Here is a 19471-nt window from a genome sequence, read left to right as displayed (position 1 = left end):
CCTAGACAACCTTAACACTTGACATCAGTCTCCTAGGACGCAGTCCATCTCATTCATCGTATTGATGTACTAACGGCTACCATCACTGGATGATAGCTGTTCATGCTACTGCTATAATTGTTTATATGTAAACATTATAAGTTTTACTTGTTCCATTGTAGAATGCAGTTGTAAAAAAAAAAGTTTAAAAATAAAGGTCTCAAGGGTACGTTTTGATCTTTGAAGGTGGAAGGAAAATCATAACAGACTTTTATATACTGACGATGAAATATTTAAAGAAAAGTTCCGTCCTGATTTTCCCGAAATGAATACTCTTCATCACCGGATATCTTGCTTCTTCTTCCTTTGACGAGGAGGATCTCAAAGGGCCTGGTTTTGTTTACCTCCCTTGAAATAAATAGAACATATTTATTATTTTTAATTTTCATTGTATTTACTAACCAGGTAAATCAGTTCGAAGGTCCACCTTATTCGATTAATTAGGTGAAATGAACGGCTTTCGAATTCAGGAAAAATAATCTTGTCTCTTTGTCATATATCTTGTTTATGATTTGCCAAGCCAATTCAAGCGCTTTTCAAGTATAACAGATTCTTTTCCTTAACTGCGATTTAGAGAGTTTTTCACCGTTAAAATAGCTTTCCACAGAGCCGAGTAATTGAATCAAAACGTTTGATTAAGTAGGTCATTTAAATATTTAATCCGTTACCCCCTGCATCATTCCAATCAGTTCAGCTCCTGTCAGGAGTTAGATTAATCATTCAGATACGTAATGGGATCAAAATATCAATCGATCATATCCTATTTTCTAATTAATCATTCATGTCTATGGACCGAGTCAGTAATGCGTTATTTTTTCCAGGCGCAAATGGCTCCCACCTCCTCTCAGGAAGTTGAGCGGGACCAAAGTAGAAAAGACGGCAACCCCTGAAAGGCCGTCGCTTAAAAAGACACCTTCGGAGAAGAGGTTCAAGGTAAGCAATTTTTTTAAAATTTATTTATATACACTTGTGCCAATTGCTGCGCAAGTAAACTTGATAAAACATCAAACACAAAACAATGGATACATATAAAGGAACAGTATAATATAAGAACAAATGTAAAACAATAAAAGGGGCGTCGGTGGCCGCAACGGTTTAGGCGTTGACACGGCGCTCATCACTGTAAGGTAAAGGTCCCGGGTTCGAATCCAGCGGCCGCTGGATTCGAACCCGACATATTTACAAATGGGCTTTTTTTCAAAAACATCGGCACCCCGAGAGTTCATATAACCTCGTATTTGAAATACCCTCGTTAAAAAATAAAATAAAAAAAGGAACAGTTAAGATGGTTGAGATTTTGGATTGTAGAGATAGAGTGTGTTAGAGGTCGGAATGTTTTGTGGGACCCCAAAGTTCGTAATATAAATAAGTCGTTTGTTTTGTAGTCAGTTTGGATCATTTGTCCAGCAACTTTTTAAGAAGTCGTCTGTTTAGTTCTTGTATTTTGAGTTGTGTGTGGTTCCAAGAGGTCGTTTGTAAATGAATAGCCCAAGATTACGGACTACATGAGCTGGACCGAGGAGGATACTATTGTAGTAGATGGGAGCACCGGTTATTCTGCGAAGGATGGAAGCGACATTATTTTCGTATGTTGTCGTTTTCCACCGCTTTGAACACTGCTCAAGGGATGCGACATGGGTTTGGATAAGATATTTATGAGAAAAAAAAGACGGTGATGATGATGGGTGGTGAAGATCGTTTAAGGAATTGTATGAATGTCTGGTACCCCTGCGGACTACATGAGCTGGACCGAGGAGGGTACAATTGTAGTAGATGGGAGCACCGGTTATTCTGCGAAGGATGAAAGCGACATTATTTTCGTATGTTGTCGTTTTCCACCGCTTTGAACACTGCTCAAGGGATGCGACATGGGTTTGAACGTTTCTGGTTAAGATATTTATGAGAAAAAAAAGACGGTGATGATGATAGGTGGTGAAGATCGTTTAAGGAATTGTAGGAATGTCTGCGTGTATACTGTGAACAGGATGGGCCCTTGTGGTACCCCTGCGATAGCCCGCCGATAAAGAAGGGCCACTGATAACTTGGTGTCTGACGTTTGGTAGGATTTTAGAGGTAGCAGGTAAAAGGGAGGGCTTTCTTAAGCTTCCAGAGCAGCTCCGAGTGCCCGATAGAAGGCTTGCTTCACATCTATCACACCGGAGTAGCACTCGTTTTGCTCAAGAGCGCTATCGGTCTACAACGCCATGGCAATGCTGAACGGTGAAATGAGAACGTCAGGGATAAGGTTGCAGGAATGAAAGATGAGGAGAATTAAGAAGTTTTTCTAAGATTTTGACCATTATAGGCAACGAATTAGATGGTAGTAGTATGGTGGAAGGTTATGAGGTTTTTTGATTTGGAATGAGGGAAAATTTCTATTGGGAGCAAAATATACAATAGAAATATTATCATACAGAGGGATATAATTATAAGAGATTGGCAAACAAAATGATGTATATACTTTGTCATAAAAGGCAAATGCGCGGCATTAGGACTGCCTTTGTCGTTACCGGTGCCGTTTTTCTTTTATCTTGTACAACAGAGGATAGGTGGACCTGGAGGGATTTGAGCCGGTTTTTTAACAAACTTTACAATTTAACTGTATTTTCAACTGATCAACGTCGAAGTTAATTTTTTCGATACTTAAAACGATTTCTGTGCCCTTACTTTCGAACCCGATAATTTTAAGTGAAAGGGGAAAAATTATATTCAGAGGAACGTCTCGGTTCCTTTTAAAAAGCTTTCACGTAAACTTGCTTAATGGCCTCGCAAAGTTTTAACCCAGCGTCTTTTAATTTTTTTAATATTTTTTGAAGGCATTAATGGTTGAAGTTGGCCGTGTTTAAAAATCCCCAAATTCAAGAAGATGAAACTTTCAACCAGAACTGAATTGTATTTATGAAATTCCCATCATATAATCAAGTAACTACGTGCAATTCAGTTGTGTCGTTTATGCGTTGTACAAACGGAAAAAAAAAGAGCTGCTACTTTGTAGATTGAGGATAATTTATGTTTTTACGAGTACAAGAAAAGGTTGTTTGTAAGAAAGGCCATTATTGACATTTCCATTACAATGTAAAGGTCGTGTGAAGCCCCAGGTTGGTGTTCCCTTTCAATTGTTGGACCAAAGAACGATCAAGAGGTTTGTTGGAAGTCGAATCGATCAAATCGGGTACTCCATTTTTATAAATTCATAGTAGAACTGTTGGATCCTTTGTCTTCGACCCCGACACAAAGAATGATTACATTGAGTAAAAATTATATTTAGAAAGCATGTGCCTATTATGACCGTCAAATAAAATCCGGTCAAGTCTTTAGGCTTCGGATGAAGCATCGATTTTCACTTGCGAAATAGTCGCCATAAGAGAGGCGACTGCCTATTAAACTCTACAGAGCCAAAACTGGTATGTGTAATTTTTTCAGATAGTAAAAGTGCATTGGATGCTTTAGTAATACACACTAGCAGCAATGTCAACAATCACTTAATCTGGGAAATTAAAACATTGTTAAAAAATGCTGAAGAGAAGTGTATAAGAGTGGAATTCGTATGGATTCCGGCGCACTGCGGGATCTTAGGCAATGAGAAACTGACGGTAAACCTAGGCAAGTATGCTACAGTTTTCCAGTCTGAAATCATAGCGAGTGAACAGTGTGCCAGAGCAATAAAAAACTAGGAAGATTTACATTCCCGGAAAATGACCATTTTCTCTGACAGCCAGGCAGCACTCAGGGCCTTAGCCTCATGCGAGGCGAAGGAAAACAGTGTTTGGAAATGCATGGAGGCCCTGACGGAAGTCGGTGACATAAATGACCTGACCCTAGCACGGGTCCCTGGACATTCGAGGCATAGAGGCAACGAAAAAGTTGATATGTTGGCCAAAAAGAGAGCCAACATAGACTCTATGGGCCCAGAACCCTACTGCGGCCTAGCAGCCTGCCATAAAAGAGGATACATCTTAAAATGCATTCTTAATGAAGTCCAAAACCTGGCGGAACAGGTATGAGGCACGCAAAGAAATTCATAGGACCATCCGCAAAACTTACAAAAGAATTACTGGAAGGCAACCGTAACCGAACCAGGATTCTGGTTCCCGGGTATATTCCCATATACTTGGTCGTCCTAAAAAGGACAATGAGGATTTTTACGTTTTGATGCTCAAACTGAGAGCTGACGCACCTCCACATACGACTGAATAGTGACGCAGCAGAGGCGGGGGTCCGCAATAAGCATTGAACCTTATGCCGCGCATTCCCTAGGTAGAGAAAAGGATCCACTCCGGCCGCATTCCTGTCAGGACACTGCCACTTAAGAAAGCACATGCACCGGATGGGAGTACAGACAGAAGAAACACTGTGCAGCACATTTAATGTTTCTGTGAAGGTCTATGTAGGTGCAGATTCTTGCAACTAGGAATAACCACAAGCAAGATACTTCATCAAGGAACAGCTGGCAAAGCTGTGGAAGCTGGTTAATAGACTGAAGCTGGCCAGTGAGTTATAATTAACAGAGGAGCACAATACATCTATTTAGGTCGAGGTGCAGTAGGCCTTGTGGCCGCCTTTCTTATCCTTATCCCTAGGTAATGAGAAGGTGGCTTGCGAAGGAGGCTTTATCAAGTGGAAGACGTATATGCATTAGGCTCCCATATTCGGATTTGTAATTGTATATATGGAGGGGGGGTGAAATATACACCCCAAAAAAAGTTTGGTGGTGTACTGCTGGGGTCGTTCACTGTAATTTCCTGAATTATGGTGGAATGCAATAGAAACTGCCACGTCTTTGCCCAACTCTGGCAAACCATAAGGGGCCGATTCTTCTTCACGCCAACTCCAGGCCAACCCTGCCGAAATTTAAGGACTTATGATATGGTACCTTACCGCACCCTCCATATTCGCCCGACCTCTCACCTACAGACTTCCACTTTTTTAAGCGTTTTGATCACTTCTATAAAATTTTTAGAGAACGGTGAAGCCGAAAACGCCTTCCAATACTTTATTGTGAGTAGAAATAAAGATTTTTATGTCAGCGGAATAAAAGCGTTTATTGCAAGTTGGCAAAGATGTATATATTGTGATGGAACTTATGGACTTATTGTCTCAGAAGTGCTATTTCTGAGTTGAGGTTTCGGTGGCTACGGTACAGTCTAGCTGAACTATATATATTAATAATATAATAATAATAAAGAATATTATTTTGTCTGCCATCTATGCTTGTTTGTCTAATGGCATCAAAAACATGTAAAATTGGTTGAGTGTGGGCAGGTAATTTTTTTAACCTCAGGCCAAAAATGATATGGCTAGTTTTTTTCTTCTTTTTTTACGAGGATTCGCAACAGCAGAGGTCATATAAACCCTCAGAGTGCCAGTGGTTTTTTGAAAAAAGCCCATTTGTAAGTATGTCAGGTTCGAATGCAGGGCCGCTGGATTCCAACCAGGTACCTTTACCTCAGAGTGATGAGCTCCGTGCCAACGCCTAAACCCCGTTGCGGCCACCGACGCCTCCTCTGCTAGTCTTTGAATTTCACTTAATAATTGAGATGGAGTTTTGTCACCTACGTGTAAAGGTGCTAAAAGTTGATTTAATTTATCCTCTTAGATTTCGCCGAATCTTGGTCGTATAATTACGTGTTTTTTGGTTTCTCAAGGCCGGGTTGACACCTGAGCGGTAAGCTATATATCGCAGAAACATTAGCTTTTTATCCTAAGATAGGTGAGGTTCATAAGACATGAGCCGGCCTAACACAAAGCCAATGTCCTCACTCTTTGAATTTGCCATCTTCACCCTTCCCAATATCGTACGACACTGAAGGATTAAGGAAGAGACAAGCAGACAGTCTATCTTAGACACAGGTCGCAATCCTACAGGTGTGAACTAATTTTGTCGTTCCTTCACGTTTTTTATAGGCCAGAGCGTTGCGTATCCAGCAAGACAATTATCGTACATCGCTTACCTAAAGATATCTTATCGCTCTGGTGTGAACCCTACCGTATATGTCCGAGAATTCTGTCTGGTTCGATGGTTGATAACAGGTAATTTATTTTAGTTGTTGAGTTTGTAATTTTGGCCAGTGGAATTGGGCTTCAACTTTCTCGAACCAGACCTGTAAATCTGAACTTCAAAGTTTAGTTAGCTTTACACTTACGTGGCTGCGAGTTGCGACGATCTCCTCTGTAGGCGGACTGCCATTTTAGACAAAAATATGTCCAGTCCAGCGGCCGAGATCCGACAAAAGGCGTGAGTCGGGCCATGTTCGTTGTGAAGACGATAAAACGTTTTCTGTAAAAACAAACGTTTCGTGGACGATTGTCCGGGTCACCAATTTGTATTTTTGAACTGTTATTAACGATTGACCTAATTATTAAACTAAATTAGCAAATAGTGATAGTTGTTTAAAAAGGTTGAAAAGAAATGGACTTGACCGAACTCTGTTACTGAGATTTGACTGTTTCTGATCATTTTGATCTGTCCACCCTCACTCCTGTAGACAATCACCTATCTCGCCATCTTCAGTGGTGAATTTCTCTGACTCCATACCTAAGCTAGGAACATAATTTCATGAGCATTCATAATTTTATTCAATTTTCCAAGCAAAAAGATTAAAGATAAGATTAAAAATCTTTGCACACAACAAACCAATTTTAATTTTCAGTCAGCATCAGATTAGATTATTATATTATTTATGTAATTTTTTGTTATTATGCAATGAAAATAAAATTTTTTGGTTTTTGTTAAAAAAAATTGCTCATGGGGTTTTTCTAAAGTAATTTTTGTACTTATTTCAGCATTTATTTGGACGTTTCGGGCTTAACACCCATCTTTAGCTATTTATATTTGTTTTAATTTTAAGTAATCAACTTGCAGAAAAAGTAGACAAAAATTTTTGGGGCATCATGATTTTATAATCACGATGTCTTACCCCACAACCCAACATTTTGGGGCATGATTTGATAATCATGATGTCCTACCCCACAACGAAATTTTTTGGGGCGTTTGATAATCATGGCGTCTTACCCCCTTCACAAAATTTTTTGGGGCACCATAATTTGATAATCATGATGGCTTACCCCACAAAAACGATTTTTGGGGCATCATGATTTGATAATCATGCTTTACCCCACGACGACAATTTTTTGGGCATCATGATTTGATAATCTTGATGTCTTACCCCACCACGACAATTTTGGGGCATCATGATTTGATAATCATGTCTTACCCCACGACGACAATTTTGGGGCATCATAATTTGATGATCATGATGTCTTACCCCACAATAAAAATTGTTGGGTCATCGTGATTTGATAATCTTGATGTCTTACACCACAACAAAAAAATTTGGGGCATCATGATTTGATAATCTTGATGTCTTACCCCACTACGACAATTTTGGGGCATCATGATTTGATGATCTTGATGTCCTACACACAACACAAAATTTTGGGGCATCATGATTTTATAATCTTGATGTCTTACCCCACCACGAAATTTTGGGGCATCATAATTTGATGATCATGATGTCTTACCCCACAATAAAAATTGTTGGGGCATCGTGATTTGATAATCTTGATGTCTTACACCACAACAATATTTTGGGACATCATGATTTGTTAATGTTTCAAAAAAACACCTTTACAAGAAAATATAAATGCTATAAAAACACATAATTGATTGAAACAAATACATTTACTGAAATTTGGTTGATTCTGATCATTTTTGTATACCCATTCACATGTAGACAATCGGACACATTTCGACTTTTCGCCATCTTTAGTGGTGAGTTTGACTGATGTGTTTTTTGTTGTTGTTCACCTTTCGGCATTCTGCCTTCTTCAGTGTTGATTCTGTGCTATTTCTTCTTATTTTTCACTTTTATGTTGTGATGTTTTTCCTTGAATTACATTTGTCCAGATAAAAAGGCAAGATTTTAGGCTGGAGGGGGTTTAGGGGATGGTTTAGAAAAACAGGTTGGATTTATTTCATACCCATCTACCTTCTACAGTTATTTAGGCTGAACCCTTTTTACATTGTGTACAAAAAAAATTTCTTCATTATTTCTTTATTGAACTGTTTTGTAATATTTTATATATGTTGTATTTAAATCATTTAGCAACCGGGAGCAGATCTTACAAAAGTGGCAAACGAGCCTGGAGCTGAAGAGACGACGAGAGAACCTAACGGCGAGGAGGCCGAAGAAGAAGTTGTAGAGCTTCCTCCTCCGATGAAGCCCATCAGCGAGCCCATTCTCGTCCCGGCGGACGAGCCGCAGAACCCAAGGGTAAGTCTAAATCCCATCATGTCAAAATATTTTAAACAATACGAGCAAAAAAAAGAAAAGCGGGTTTGTTGAGAGAAAGAAAAAGGACATCTCGGTATTAACTTGTTACAGTCGTCCACGCTTTCCCTCGAAGGTGCCACATCGGCAGATTTGGCTGAGATTGAACAAATCGTCAAAGAAAGAATGGTGACTATTACCACGAGCATGGCTACAATTCGATTTTGCAGTGTATTTTTGTTTTGTTTTGCTGTTCATGATTTTAGTTTTTTTTCTTTTTTGTAGCTCTGCACAGCACACTATTTAGATAGTTTACATTGTTAACTAGCACAAGATTGAGAGTGTTTCATTAGATTTGTACAACTTCGTTAACATATTGCATGTTGGTTTATATTTTGTGATTGAAAATAGTAACCAAGATATTTTGAGCTACACTTTGTTGTATTAAACATTTAGAAAATATATAATATTATCAAAATTACAAGATAGAATTAGCAATTTCCAGTCTTGAAGGTTTAATATTATTTTTAGAAATGGAAAATTCAATTCAAAAAGTTTAAAAGTGTGTGGTGTTTAGTGACCGTTAATTAATAATTATTTTGGAGATTGTGAGATCACCAGACCTCATCTCATTATCTCCAAATAATTGTTTAAAATATTAAATCCCTCTCTTTACCCTTTCAAGTTTTTAAGCATTAAACATAAAAAGTATAATTGGAATAATATTGAGTATATGTTTATGTGCGCGAATGCTTAATGTAAGAAGCTAAGTTTATATGGTTTCTGCCTTGATTGATGTAAATCGTAAACTCGTTGTCAGCGCACATCCCAATGTGTACTTTTTCATTTGGTCATGTTAGTGTATGGTTTTATTTCTGTCTTGTTTAAGAACTGTTCTTTCAGTCAGCTGCTTTCCAAAAAGAAGTTCATCTAAACAGCATTCTTTATATTTTTTTCTAAACAAATCTGTTTAGTTTTTTCTTTATGTATATCACTTTTGGTCATTTAGAAAGGTATAAATCAATTTACCACACCCTTATGACTAATTTTCTTTAAATAAAAATGTCAAAAATGTTAGGATAATATGTCAATAGTGTCGTCTATAAAAAGAAATTTGCTTTCTTGTTAAAAAAAAAAAATATTGCCTTATATTTAAAAAGCTTGTTTTATTTTTTAGTTGCAATTGCATCGTATGAATTTTTAAATTTTATAATCTAAACAAATGCTCAAGTTCAACGTAATAATTGTACGTTTTTTTTTTTTTTATAAAGGAGCAACATTCTGAAAAGCAGAGTAAACTTGGGACGACAGTCACACCCGATCAGGCGTCGACATCATCAGCAGAAGGGGAAACTGCCATCCAAAAACGAGAATATGTGATAAGAGAGTTGGTCGAGACGGAGAGAGACTATGTCAGGGATCTGAGACTGGTAGCCGAAGGTTATATGCCGTTGATGAGGGATCCGAACTCCGAAGTTCCAATGCCTGAGGATCTCGGTGGTGGAAAAGACAAAATGGTATTCGGCAACTTGGAAGCGATTTACGAATGGCACAGAGAGTACGTATGTTTGTTCAGATCCGTATATTTATATATTAATTGAATTATTTTTTTAGCGTATTTCTCAAAGCACTCGAACAATGCATAGATAATCCTTCAGAACTTGGCCCACTATTTAAAAGATCTGAAAGAAAGCTGTTTATGTATGTTGTATATTGTCAGAACAAGCCAGTTTCTGAATATATTGTTTCTGAATATGACACATATTTTGAGGTAAAATAGTTTCCCTTGTATAATGGTATAAAATACAGAAATCTGTATTGTCGATTTATTGCAGGAACTCAGACAAAAATTAGGACATAAACTTCAACTCTGTGATTTATTAATAAAACCTGTACAAAGGATTACCAAATATCAACTTCTTCTCAAAGATCTGTACAAATACACTGAAAAAGCGAAGCTGATACACGAAACGGAGACCCTGAAGCAAGCACTCCTTGTAATGCAAGTAGTTCCTAAAGCTGCGAATGATATGATGGATGTCGGCCGGTTACAAGGGTTTGACGTAAGTTGTACCTGCTCAGCGTGTCGAAGCGAAAGTTTTAACAAAATCTGCTTTTAGGGCAAAATTACAGCCCAGGGAAAACTGCTTCTGCACGGGCCGTTAATGTGTTCCGAAGGGATTTCGACTGCAAATTTTAAGGGCAAAGATCTAGTTGTTTTCTTGTTTGAGCAAAACATCATATTTAGTGAAGCTGTCGGGAAGAAAACTCAATTTACAAATCCTGTTTATATATACAAAGCACACATACAGGTATGTTTATAAAAATTTCTGCTTAAAATCTTTATAAAGTGTGTTTTTAATTGTCACAGGTTAATAAAATGAGCCTGGATGAAGGATCACCGACGGGGAGAGAGAAGGGAAGCACCTCAGATGAAAATGAGCCATTTGTCGTCAGATCGACAGATCCGAACAAGCCTGGTACTGCTTACACGTGTCTTGCTTCGAGTGTGGAGTCAAGAGCAGAATGGGTCTACCAGCTGAAGAACATCCTGCAAACACAGCGTGACTTTCTTAAAGCCATACAGTCGCCTATTGCATACCAGAAGGAGCTTAATAAGGACCCCCTTTTGTAAGTCCTTAAAAGGGCGAGTTGGGGATTGCTCACTGACTAACAAGGTTCATGATGAAGGAGTAAAACAAAATCATCAAAATCCAACTAACACCACTAAAACAATGGTGTGGAGTTGATGAATAATTTACTTTTATAACAATTAATTGGTGCTTGTATTATTAGGCTATATTAAGTATCGTGTGATTAATGGGGTGGGGGATTAACTTTGCTTACCCTCATCCTCATCAGTATCGTCCCAGAAAAAAAAAAGTTAACAGTTTTTTGACTTAACTGCTGTTTTTATAAGAACCTGTCCTGTCAATCGCACTAACTTCTTTACCTAGAAAGCAAAAGAAAAATCTATATTTAAAAATTTGACAAACCTTTTTTGATATTGAGATTGTTATATAATCGACATATCACAATTTGAGAGATGGACCCCTTCCTCCCCAATTAGATAATGCTTAACGGTGATTATAAATGTGCATGTGCCAAAATTTACGGGTCATCAGCTCATGAAGAGATAATCATTTTCTGACCATCGGGTTTGAATTTATCGCTGTGATTTGAGATGTACGTTGAGGAAGTTGATCTAGTCAATTTTATTTGCCAGGGAAGCTCCCAGGAACATTGTATAGGCATGAATCTGTATATAATTCTAGGCTAGTCTACGTTATACATTTTCATTTTAACTGGCCATTTTCATAGGTAATTAAAGTCCAACATAGTAATTTTATGTTTCAGATACCCAAAAAACAAATGCAAACCTCTTGTAGAATAGAATGATTTTTCCCTGTTTACAGAGAAAATGTTAGATTGCAAAAAAGAAATTGCAACCGTTCTATTTATTCGCGTGTAAATGGAAGAAACTCGGATTTAAATGAATGGCAAGTGTACATTGCATTGTTGTGATAATTCAAAAAATTGTAATATAACGGGTAAAAAAAATGAACAATTTTTTAAAAGATTATATAGTAACTTTTAAGATGAGTTGAGACTGTAAATAAAGTTTACTATTGAACTATGTTAGCAGTGTAAGAAATTTTTATTAATAAACAAATTGGGAACTTTTTTTTATCAATTATGATTTATGTATAAAATATTTTTTACCTTTTAATTTGGGCAAATGTGCTCTCATGTCTTATAAATCTCTATATTTCTATATCCAGATTTGAAGCAAAATTCCACCTTCTTGCCAATCATGATTAACCTAACAAAAAAAAATTAATTAATTGAAATAAACATAACAGAAATTTGTTCTAAGAGAGGTGACTTTTTGATATTTACGCACATAATCTGTTTAAAAATATTGCTGATGTCGAGAGCACATATTGCACATTATACGTTATATTTGTATTTGTAAAGTTGAGGAAGAAAGAAAGTAAAGTGATATAAAGTGTACATATGATGAAAATATATATATATAGATAGCATATATATGTGTGTTTGTACATAAATAAAGGACACATGAAGTTTTGGATAAATTCAGTCTTTTTAACTATTATTCCAATTCCTCAACCATTTCAAAAGTAAATTGTACCAGACAGATACCAAATTAGTCAAAACAAAAATTAATTTCACCTAAACGAGTAGTAATGACACTAATCATTAAAATTTAATATATTAATCCATATTAATTTTGACTAATTGGTGTATGTCTCAAATATTGGTGGAAATAACAACAAAGCCTGGTAAGTCATAAAATAATGTTTTTTTTAATTAATAATAATTAAATTATATTATATTAACTTGGGTGAGATGGAACCATAATAAAAGCCAAACATTGATGTTACTGGTTTCAGCAAATTGCAAATACAGCATGAATTAATGTTAATAGTTCTTAATACAAAAAAGCAATAATTTTATTATACAATACATACTGCAAAGCTGATTGGAAAAAGATAAATTCATTTTTTTTATTAAATTAAAGTACTGGAGTAAAGTGCAGTGTAATAAACCTGTAGCTACCAATATATGATCTTACAGTGTAGTCAGTTCCTTACATCCTGGTCTGCCTATCTTGCATGCTGGTCAGACATTCCAACGGTTTGCCATCGCCACACAAGCCTGCTATTGAAGATCGTTAATGATAGACCAAAGCAGTGACAGGCAGATCAGGAAGAACTGAAAATACACCCCACAACCCTCAACAAGAAATCTCACAATCTGGCATAAAATTGTTTTGAACTATTTAATTATTATGAGCTGAAACTACAAACTTCTTTTCAGTTTATTTAATAATTGTTAAAAAATACGTTTTGTGTTTGTAGTACATACAACAATTTGTTAACTCTGTTTGCCACTAGTTGATAGTTGAATTTGTCCCTGTATTTTTTCATTATCCATGGCGAGGCCTGTTTTTTTCGCTGAATGTTTTAAGTGCACGTATTTAATACAATCCATAGTCGTGTGGATGTTTTATGATCCAGAAAAGTAGGTTTGTCGCAAAGCTTGACTCACCTCATCATAAATGTGACAATTACAATTGTCAGGCCCGATTTGTAACAATAATTCACTTGTAATTTAATCGTTACCTACTGATAATCTTAGCCTGGGTACCTTGCTGAGGTGATCTTTTAAATTTATCTGTGACACACTGAAGATGGCAAAATGCCGAATCTGACAAACCAACCTGGCGAGGATAGGAAGACCAAGATGGATAGGATGAAATTAAAAGTTCATCAAGCCACAGACCACAGGAGGAAATTTCAAAATAATTCTCTTGTTTCATTCAATATCAAAGTAGTAAAGATTATATTTAATTTTAGTCAATAAGTTCACTTCTTTGTGGAATTTTAAGTGAATTTACTCGTACTATTAAGTTGTAACGTTGAACTGCACAAGTTGTATTATATTATTTATGAAACTCAAATCTCAAGTGTTATTTGGTAAATATTCCCAACAATGTAATAAATAATTTTTTCTATTACCAGTTGCAAAGTTAAAATACAAATTTCCAACAAGATCTAATATTAAAATAAAAAGATAAAAATAATTATATATTATTATATTATAATATAATATTAATTAAATTATTTATTTCAAGTATTTATTTGACTGCATATCTCTTTTGTACTTTAGTCACCCATGAGTGTAAAAGTGAGATAAAAGTTTCTCACATTTCAGTTTATAAAATTTTTTGTTCCATCTGACTAGGGCTGCTTCCCCATAGTCGGAAGAACAGACTAAAATTATTATTTCCTTATAAAAAATATTAAAAAGACTGGAATTAGTCGTTTCTCATACAAAATAGTAAATGGACTTGAGTTAGTTATTTCTCGTACAAAATATTAAACAAACACGAATTCATTTCGCATACAAAATACTAAGAGTTGAATTGGTTGTTTCTTAGACAAAACATTCAACCATCTTTAATTAGTCATTTCCCCTACAAAATATTAAACCAACTATGTTCCTTATACAAAACATTAAACAGACTTGAATTAGTCATTTCTCATACAAAATAGTAAATAGACTTGAGTTAGTCATTTCTCGTACAAAATATTAAACAAACGCGAATTCATTTCTCTTACAAAATACTAGGAGTTGAATTGGTCGTTACAAAACATTCAACGATCTTTAATTAGTCATTTCTCATACAAAATATTAAACCAACCATGTTTCTTATACAAAAAAATTAAACAAACTTGAATTAAGGAAGACTAATTCAACTCTTAATGTTTTGTATAAGAAACGACTAATTCAAACCCATTTAATATTTTGTGTGAGAAATGACTAGTCAAGTTCGTTTAATATTTTGTATAAGAAACGACTAATTCAAACCAATTTAATATTTTGTGTGAGAAATGACTAGTCAAATTCGTTTAATGTTTTGTATAAAAAACGACTAATTCAAACCCCATTTAATATTTTGTGTGAGAAATGACTAGTCAAGTTCATTTAATATTTTGTATAAGAAACGACTAATTCAAGTCTGATATTTTGTATGAGAAACGACTAATTCAAGTCTCATACAAAATAGAACGGACTTGAATTAAGTCATTTTTCATACAAAATATCAGACTTGAATTAGTCGTTTCTTATACAAAAATTAAATGAACTTGACCAGTCATTTCTCCACAAAATATTAAATGGGTTTGAATTAGTCGTTTCTTATACAAAATATTAAACGAACTTGACTAGTCATGTCTCACACAAAATATTAAATGGGTTTGAATTAGTCGCTTCTCATACAAAATATCAAACAACCTTGTATTATTAGTTTCTCATACAAAATATTAACAGTTGAATTAGTCAAATTTTATCCAACATATTAAACTAATTTGAATTATTCGTTTCTCAGACAAAATATTAAATGAACTAGTCGGACGTTTCTTATACAAAATATTGAGTTGAATCAGATGAATGATTTTCATGAATGTTTTTAAACAACATATTAAACCAACTTGAATTAGTCGTCTTATTATAAAAAATATTAAACAGATTTAAATTATTCATTTCTCATAAATGAAAACAAACATATCCTGTTTTTTCACAAAATCACCAATTTTCAAATGTTATAAGGGTTTATATACTAGTCATCAGTTACTAACTTTATCAATAATCCATCTATATGCTCTACTCAATTAAAGGAGGTAAAATGTTAACTTAAAGAAACTTAGGTTATGCTTACTAAAAACAAATATTCATTGTGCTAATTTCTTTATTTTTTAATCATGCTTCGTACTTATTAAACTAAAATAATGTACACTTGTTAATGACAAATGAAAATTATAAATTCCACAAAAACACCTATTTGTTTGAAACATTTAAAATGGTAAACAGACAATTCTACCATTTCAGCTGTATTTCGGTGAGAGAACCCAGCCCACCAGAGCCGCATAAGGAAAGTACAAAGGTCGAAGTACTTGAGGTAATGAGCAGGTCAAGGAGTTCCAGCAGCGGAGGCATCTTAGAAGGTTTCCGCAATACTCTGAGGAGAGCCAGGAGCGACTTACCAACACACCGAGCCACTATACACCTCAGGCGTTGGTCGGACGCTAGAGTTGTATGTTTTTTCTTCTCTTAACTATTATTTATTTAATATTAATCACTTTTACTTTTTTCCAGTCGAAATAAAATAAAAGACTCAATAGTTCCTCTAGTCAATGGAGCGTTCCATCTGTGATAAATCAACTGCTATGTACAATTCAACATTTTCAAGTGATGTTTCCACTCTTGTGACAAGACAATTTCAACAATTTTAATTATTTGTACAGTTCAATGTACTAATATGTAACACTATTTATGTAATTATATTGTTTGTATTATTTATATGAAAAATATAAATTTTTTTAAGCTTTGATACCTAACATTTGTTATTGCCAGGATTACAGCTTTGTAAACATTTCAATTTGACCCCAAGGCGCTTTTTTTTTTTTATTTTTTTTTTTTTTGTGTCTGATATAAGGCTAATTGGATGATTAAAAATAAAAAGGCCAATAAGTTTAAAATATAAAGGGTATGAGTAAGTATTTTCTTACCAGCGGTATTTACTGACCACAATCATCATGTTAATTCAGTCATTAATAATCATCAACTTCAGCGATCTTGGTGATATATAATTAAGTCATCATTATACAAAACAAAATGAACACGACCGAAAAATCATACTTACAAAAACATACAATCACTGTTAATTTTCATTTGAACAAGGCTGAAAGAAAAAATATAGAAGGAACGCAGATCATTCAATGCTGGCATAGTCAAAATAAATATTCCTGAAACTTGTCTATCAATTGAAGACGTGTTATCACCAGAACTAAAAAAAAGAAAAAGAAAAAGAAATGAAAAAGTTATAGATACATCTTAAAATTACTTCATTAAAGTTTTAAAAGATTCAGTCATTAATAATCATCAATTAACATCAGCGATCTTGGTGATATATAATTAAGTCATCACTATACAAAACAAAATGCACACAACCGAAAAATCATACTTACAAAAACATACACAATCACTGTTAATTTTCATTTGAACAAGGCTGAAAGAAAAAGTATAGAAGGAACGCAGATCATTCAATGCTGGCATAGTCAAAATAAATATTCCTGAAACTTGTCTATCAATTAAAGACATGTTATCACCAGAACTAAAAAAAAAGAAAAAGAAATGAAAAGGTTATAGATACATCTTAAAATTACTTCATTAAAGTTTTAAAAGATTCAGCCATTAATAATCATCAACTTCAGCGATCTTGGTGATATATAATTTAGTCATCATTATACAAAACAAAATGAACACAACCGAAAAATCATACTTACAAAAACATACGTAATTACTGTTAATTTTCATTTGGACAAGGTTGAAAGAAAAAGTATAGAAGGAACTCAGATCATTCAATGCTGGCAGATTAGTCAAATAAATATTACTGAAACTTGTCTATCAATTGAAGATATGTTATCACCAGAACTAGAAAAAAAAAAAAAAAAAAAAAATGTAAAGGTTATACATACATCTTAAAATTACTTCATTAAAGTTTTAAAAGATTCAGTCATTAATAATCATCAATTAGCTTCAGCGATCTTGGTGATAAATAATTAAGTCATCATTATACAAAAATATACGAACAAAATGAAAAATCATACTTACAAAAACAAGTGCAATGCACTGGCTCATCATATTTGCAACTGGATGAGGCTGAAAGAAAAAGTACACAATTTAACATAATAATACTAAAATATTAAGAAAACTAATTAAAAAACAATAGTAAAAACATTTCAGTTCAAAGGATCATCAAAGCACTTATGCGATCTTGGTGATTTTTTAAATGAGTCATCATATTTGTTGTCGTTGAAAATTGTTTTAACGACTGACTGAAATTATGCTGTTTATAAAATCTAAATTGATACGGTCTTAATTTGTAATACTTTTTTTGGATTTTCAAATCATTCGATTTTCACCATGAAATTTAAGATTAATATATATAATGATATGATAATATAATAACTTGTAATATTGTTTGTTGTGTTATAATTGAGAAATAGGTATAGTTGAACTTCTCGTAAGTGGTCACTTGGGAATGGGATATTGTCGAATAGAAATGATGAAAGTGAGGTGAATAATTCCCTATATGTATGTAGAATTAAGAGGGAACTGCATAGAGCAAAATTAAACACATTAGCCCATTCAGGATGGTGAGCATGGTTCAAGTTATTGCTTCCTCCAGTGCAATCACGCTCACTCCTACTTTTACTCAGTTATTGTTAAATATCTTTTCTGTGATAGAATTTTTTTTTAACACTTTGTATCTGTTTGTCACAACCTGAAGTGTCAAAGGTGTTCAAGAAAGTTGTGAGAGTGAAAATTCCCGAATCCTAAGTTGTTTTTCTTGCTGACACATGCTTATTAACAACTTTTTCCTGGAAAAATCTATAACATCTAAATCTATAACACGAAGAATAATGACAGGGAAAACAAAAATTATTAAAAATCATGAGGGATGTCTGATATCCGGTTATTAGAAGTGTCCATTTGGGGAAGTTTGAATGCATTACTGTAAAAATCTTAAAGGGGGAAAATAAAAGATGGCAATAATAAATTAATAAAAATTATTTTTAACAACTTACCATATTTTCCGACTGTTTCTCTTTTATTCCTTTTACAACAACCTTGTTAGCCTAAAATTATAAATAATGAATTAGATTTTTAGAATAACATAATGTTAAAGTATAAAACAATTTATTGTTTGGACAAATCAGAAGTGGGTAGTGGTAAGAGGGTTCGTCATCATAAATTTTATGGCCTCTTAATTTTCATCATGATTGTGTGAAGGTAAAAAAAAAAGTGTGACAATATTATTTACCTGTATTTTGTGTTGGACAATTTCTCTTGAGACAGAAATCTATAACAAAAAACAATAAATAAACTAATTGTTTATGTTTAGAATAAAATGAGAATTTTTATGTTAAATTCAGAAGTGAGTAGTGGTGAAAAGTTTGTCTTCACAATTATTTAAGAACTTTTTATTTACATCATTATTGTTTTATACAGACAGCACATTTACAATCTATTAACATAGCGAGTGGTAGTTGCTTAATTTGCTGCCAGCTAGCCCATTTAAAATTTTCAGGATGGAACCAAATTTATTGTACTCGTTCATCTTTTTGTTTCTAACACTGGGCTAGTTCTATTTTCCTGTCTATGGACCAGTGAGCGAAGCGAAAAAGCAAATCAGTCAATAACTCAAGAACTGTTGACACAATATTAAAGCCACCCCCTACCACGAAATCGATTTAATTTGAATGGTATGAGTATTTCCTGAAAAACATTCTTATCACATTTTTTAAACTTTTATTTAATGAAATGTGATTTTAATTTATGTAAGTACCTTCCTCCCTTGATTTGTTTAGGTTTTGCTTAATACAATTTCCAGTTAAACTAATTGCAACATATTAAACAGCAACCACTGAATAATAAAGTTTATTATTGTAAAACAAAATAATATAATTAATACCTTCCATATGAGGTTGAGAAAATGGACACAAGAATTCATCACCCATATGGGAAATAAATCTGAAAATGTTAAAATTACTTACAGTTGTTACAATATG

General features: G+C 34.1%; 1 protein-coding gene and 1 long non-coding RNA gene across 8 annotated transcripts in view; one reads left to right on the top strand and one right to left on the bottom strand.

Moving 5' to 3' along the window:
• The window catches only part of LOC106662231 (triple functional domain protein), a 351395-nt gene extending 334712 nt beyond the window's left edge, over window positions 1–16683 (top strand). For 5 of the 7 annotated variants that reach the window (XM_024228191.1, XM_024228186.1, XM_024228187.1 and 2 more), the window contains 9 exons: window positions 861–972; window positions 8145–8312; window positions 8424–8498; window positions 9581–9867; window positions 9924–10080; window positions 10145–10372; window positions 10430–10621; window positions 10681–10940; window positions 15726–16683. In XM_024228191.1, coding sequence (XP_024083959.1) covers window positions 861–972; window positions 8145–8312; window positions 8424–8498; window positions 9581–9867; window positions 9924–10080; window positions 10145–10372; window positions 10430–10621; window positions 10681–10940; window positions 15726–15951 — 1705 coding nt within the window. In that variant the 3' untranslated portion in view covers window positions 15952–16683. The remainder of the gene's footprint in view (window positions 1–860; window positions 973–8144; window positions 8313–8423; window positions 8499–9580; window positions 9868–9923; window positions 10081–10144; window positions 10373–10429; window positions 10622–10680; window positions 10941–15725) is intronic. The other 2 variants (XM_024228188.1, XM_024228192.1) reach the window with 2 other exon arrangements.
• LOC112127358 lies at window positions 5525–12429 on the bottom strand. The gene is made up of 3 exons (XR_002910529.1): window positions 11157–12429; window positions 6465–6579; window positions 5525–6391 (listed from the first exon to the last, which is right to left on the bottom strand). It is a non-coding gene; the product is annotated as an uncharacterized LOC112127358 (long non-coding RNA).
• Window positions 16684–19471: the final 2788 nt, after the last annotated feature.

Source organism: Cimex lectularius, unplaced genomic scaffold (assembly GCF_000648675.2).
Source record: "Cimex lectularius strain Harlan isolate CLEC.00 unplaced genomic scaffold, Clec_2.1 scaffold170, whole genome shotgun sequence".
NCBI lineage: Eukaryota > Metazoa > Arthropoda > Insecta > Hemiptera > Cimicidae > Cimex > Cimex lectularius.
This window is presented reverse-complemented; position numbering and strand designations above follow the sequence as displayed.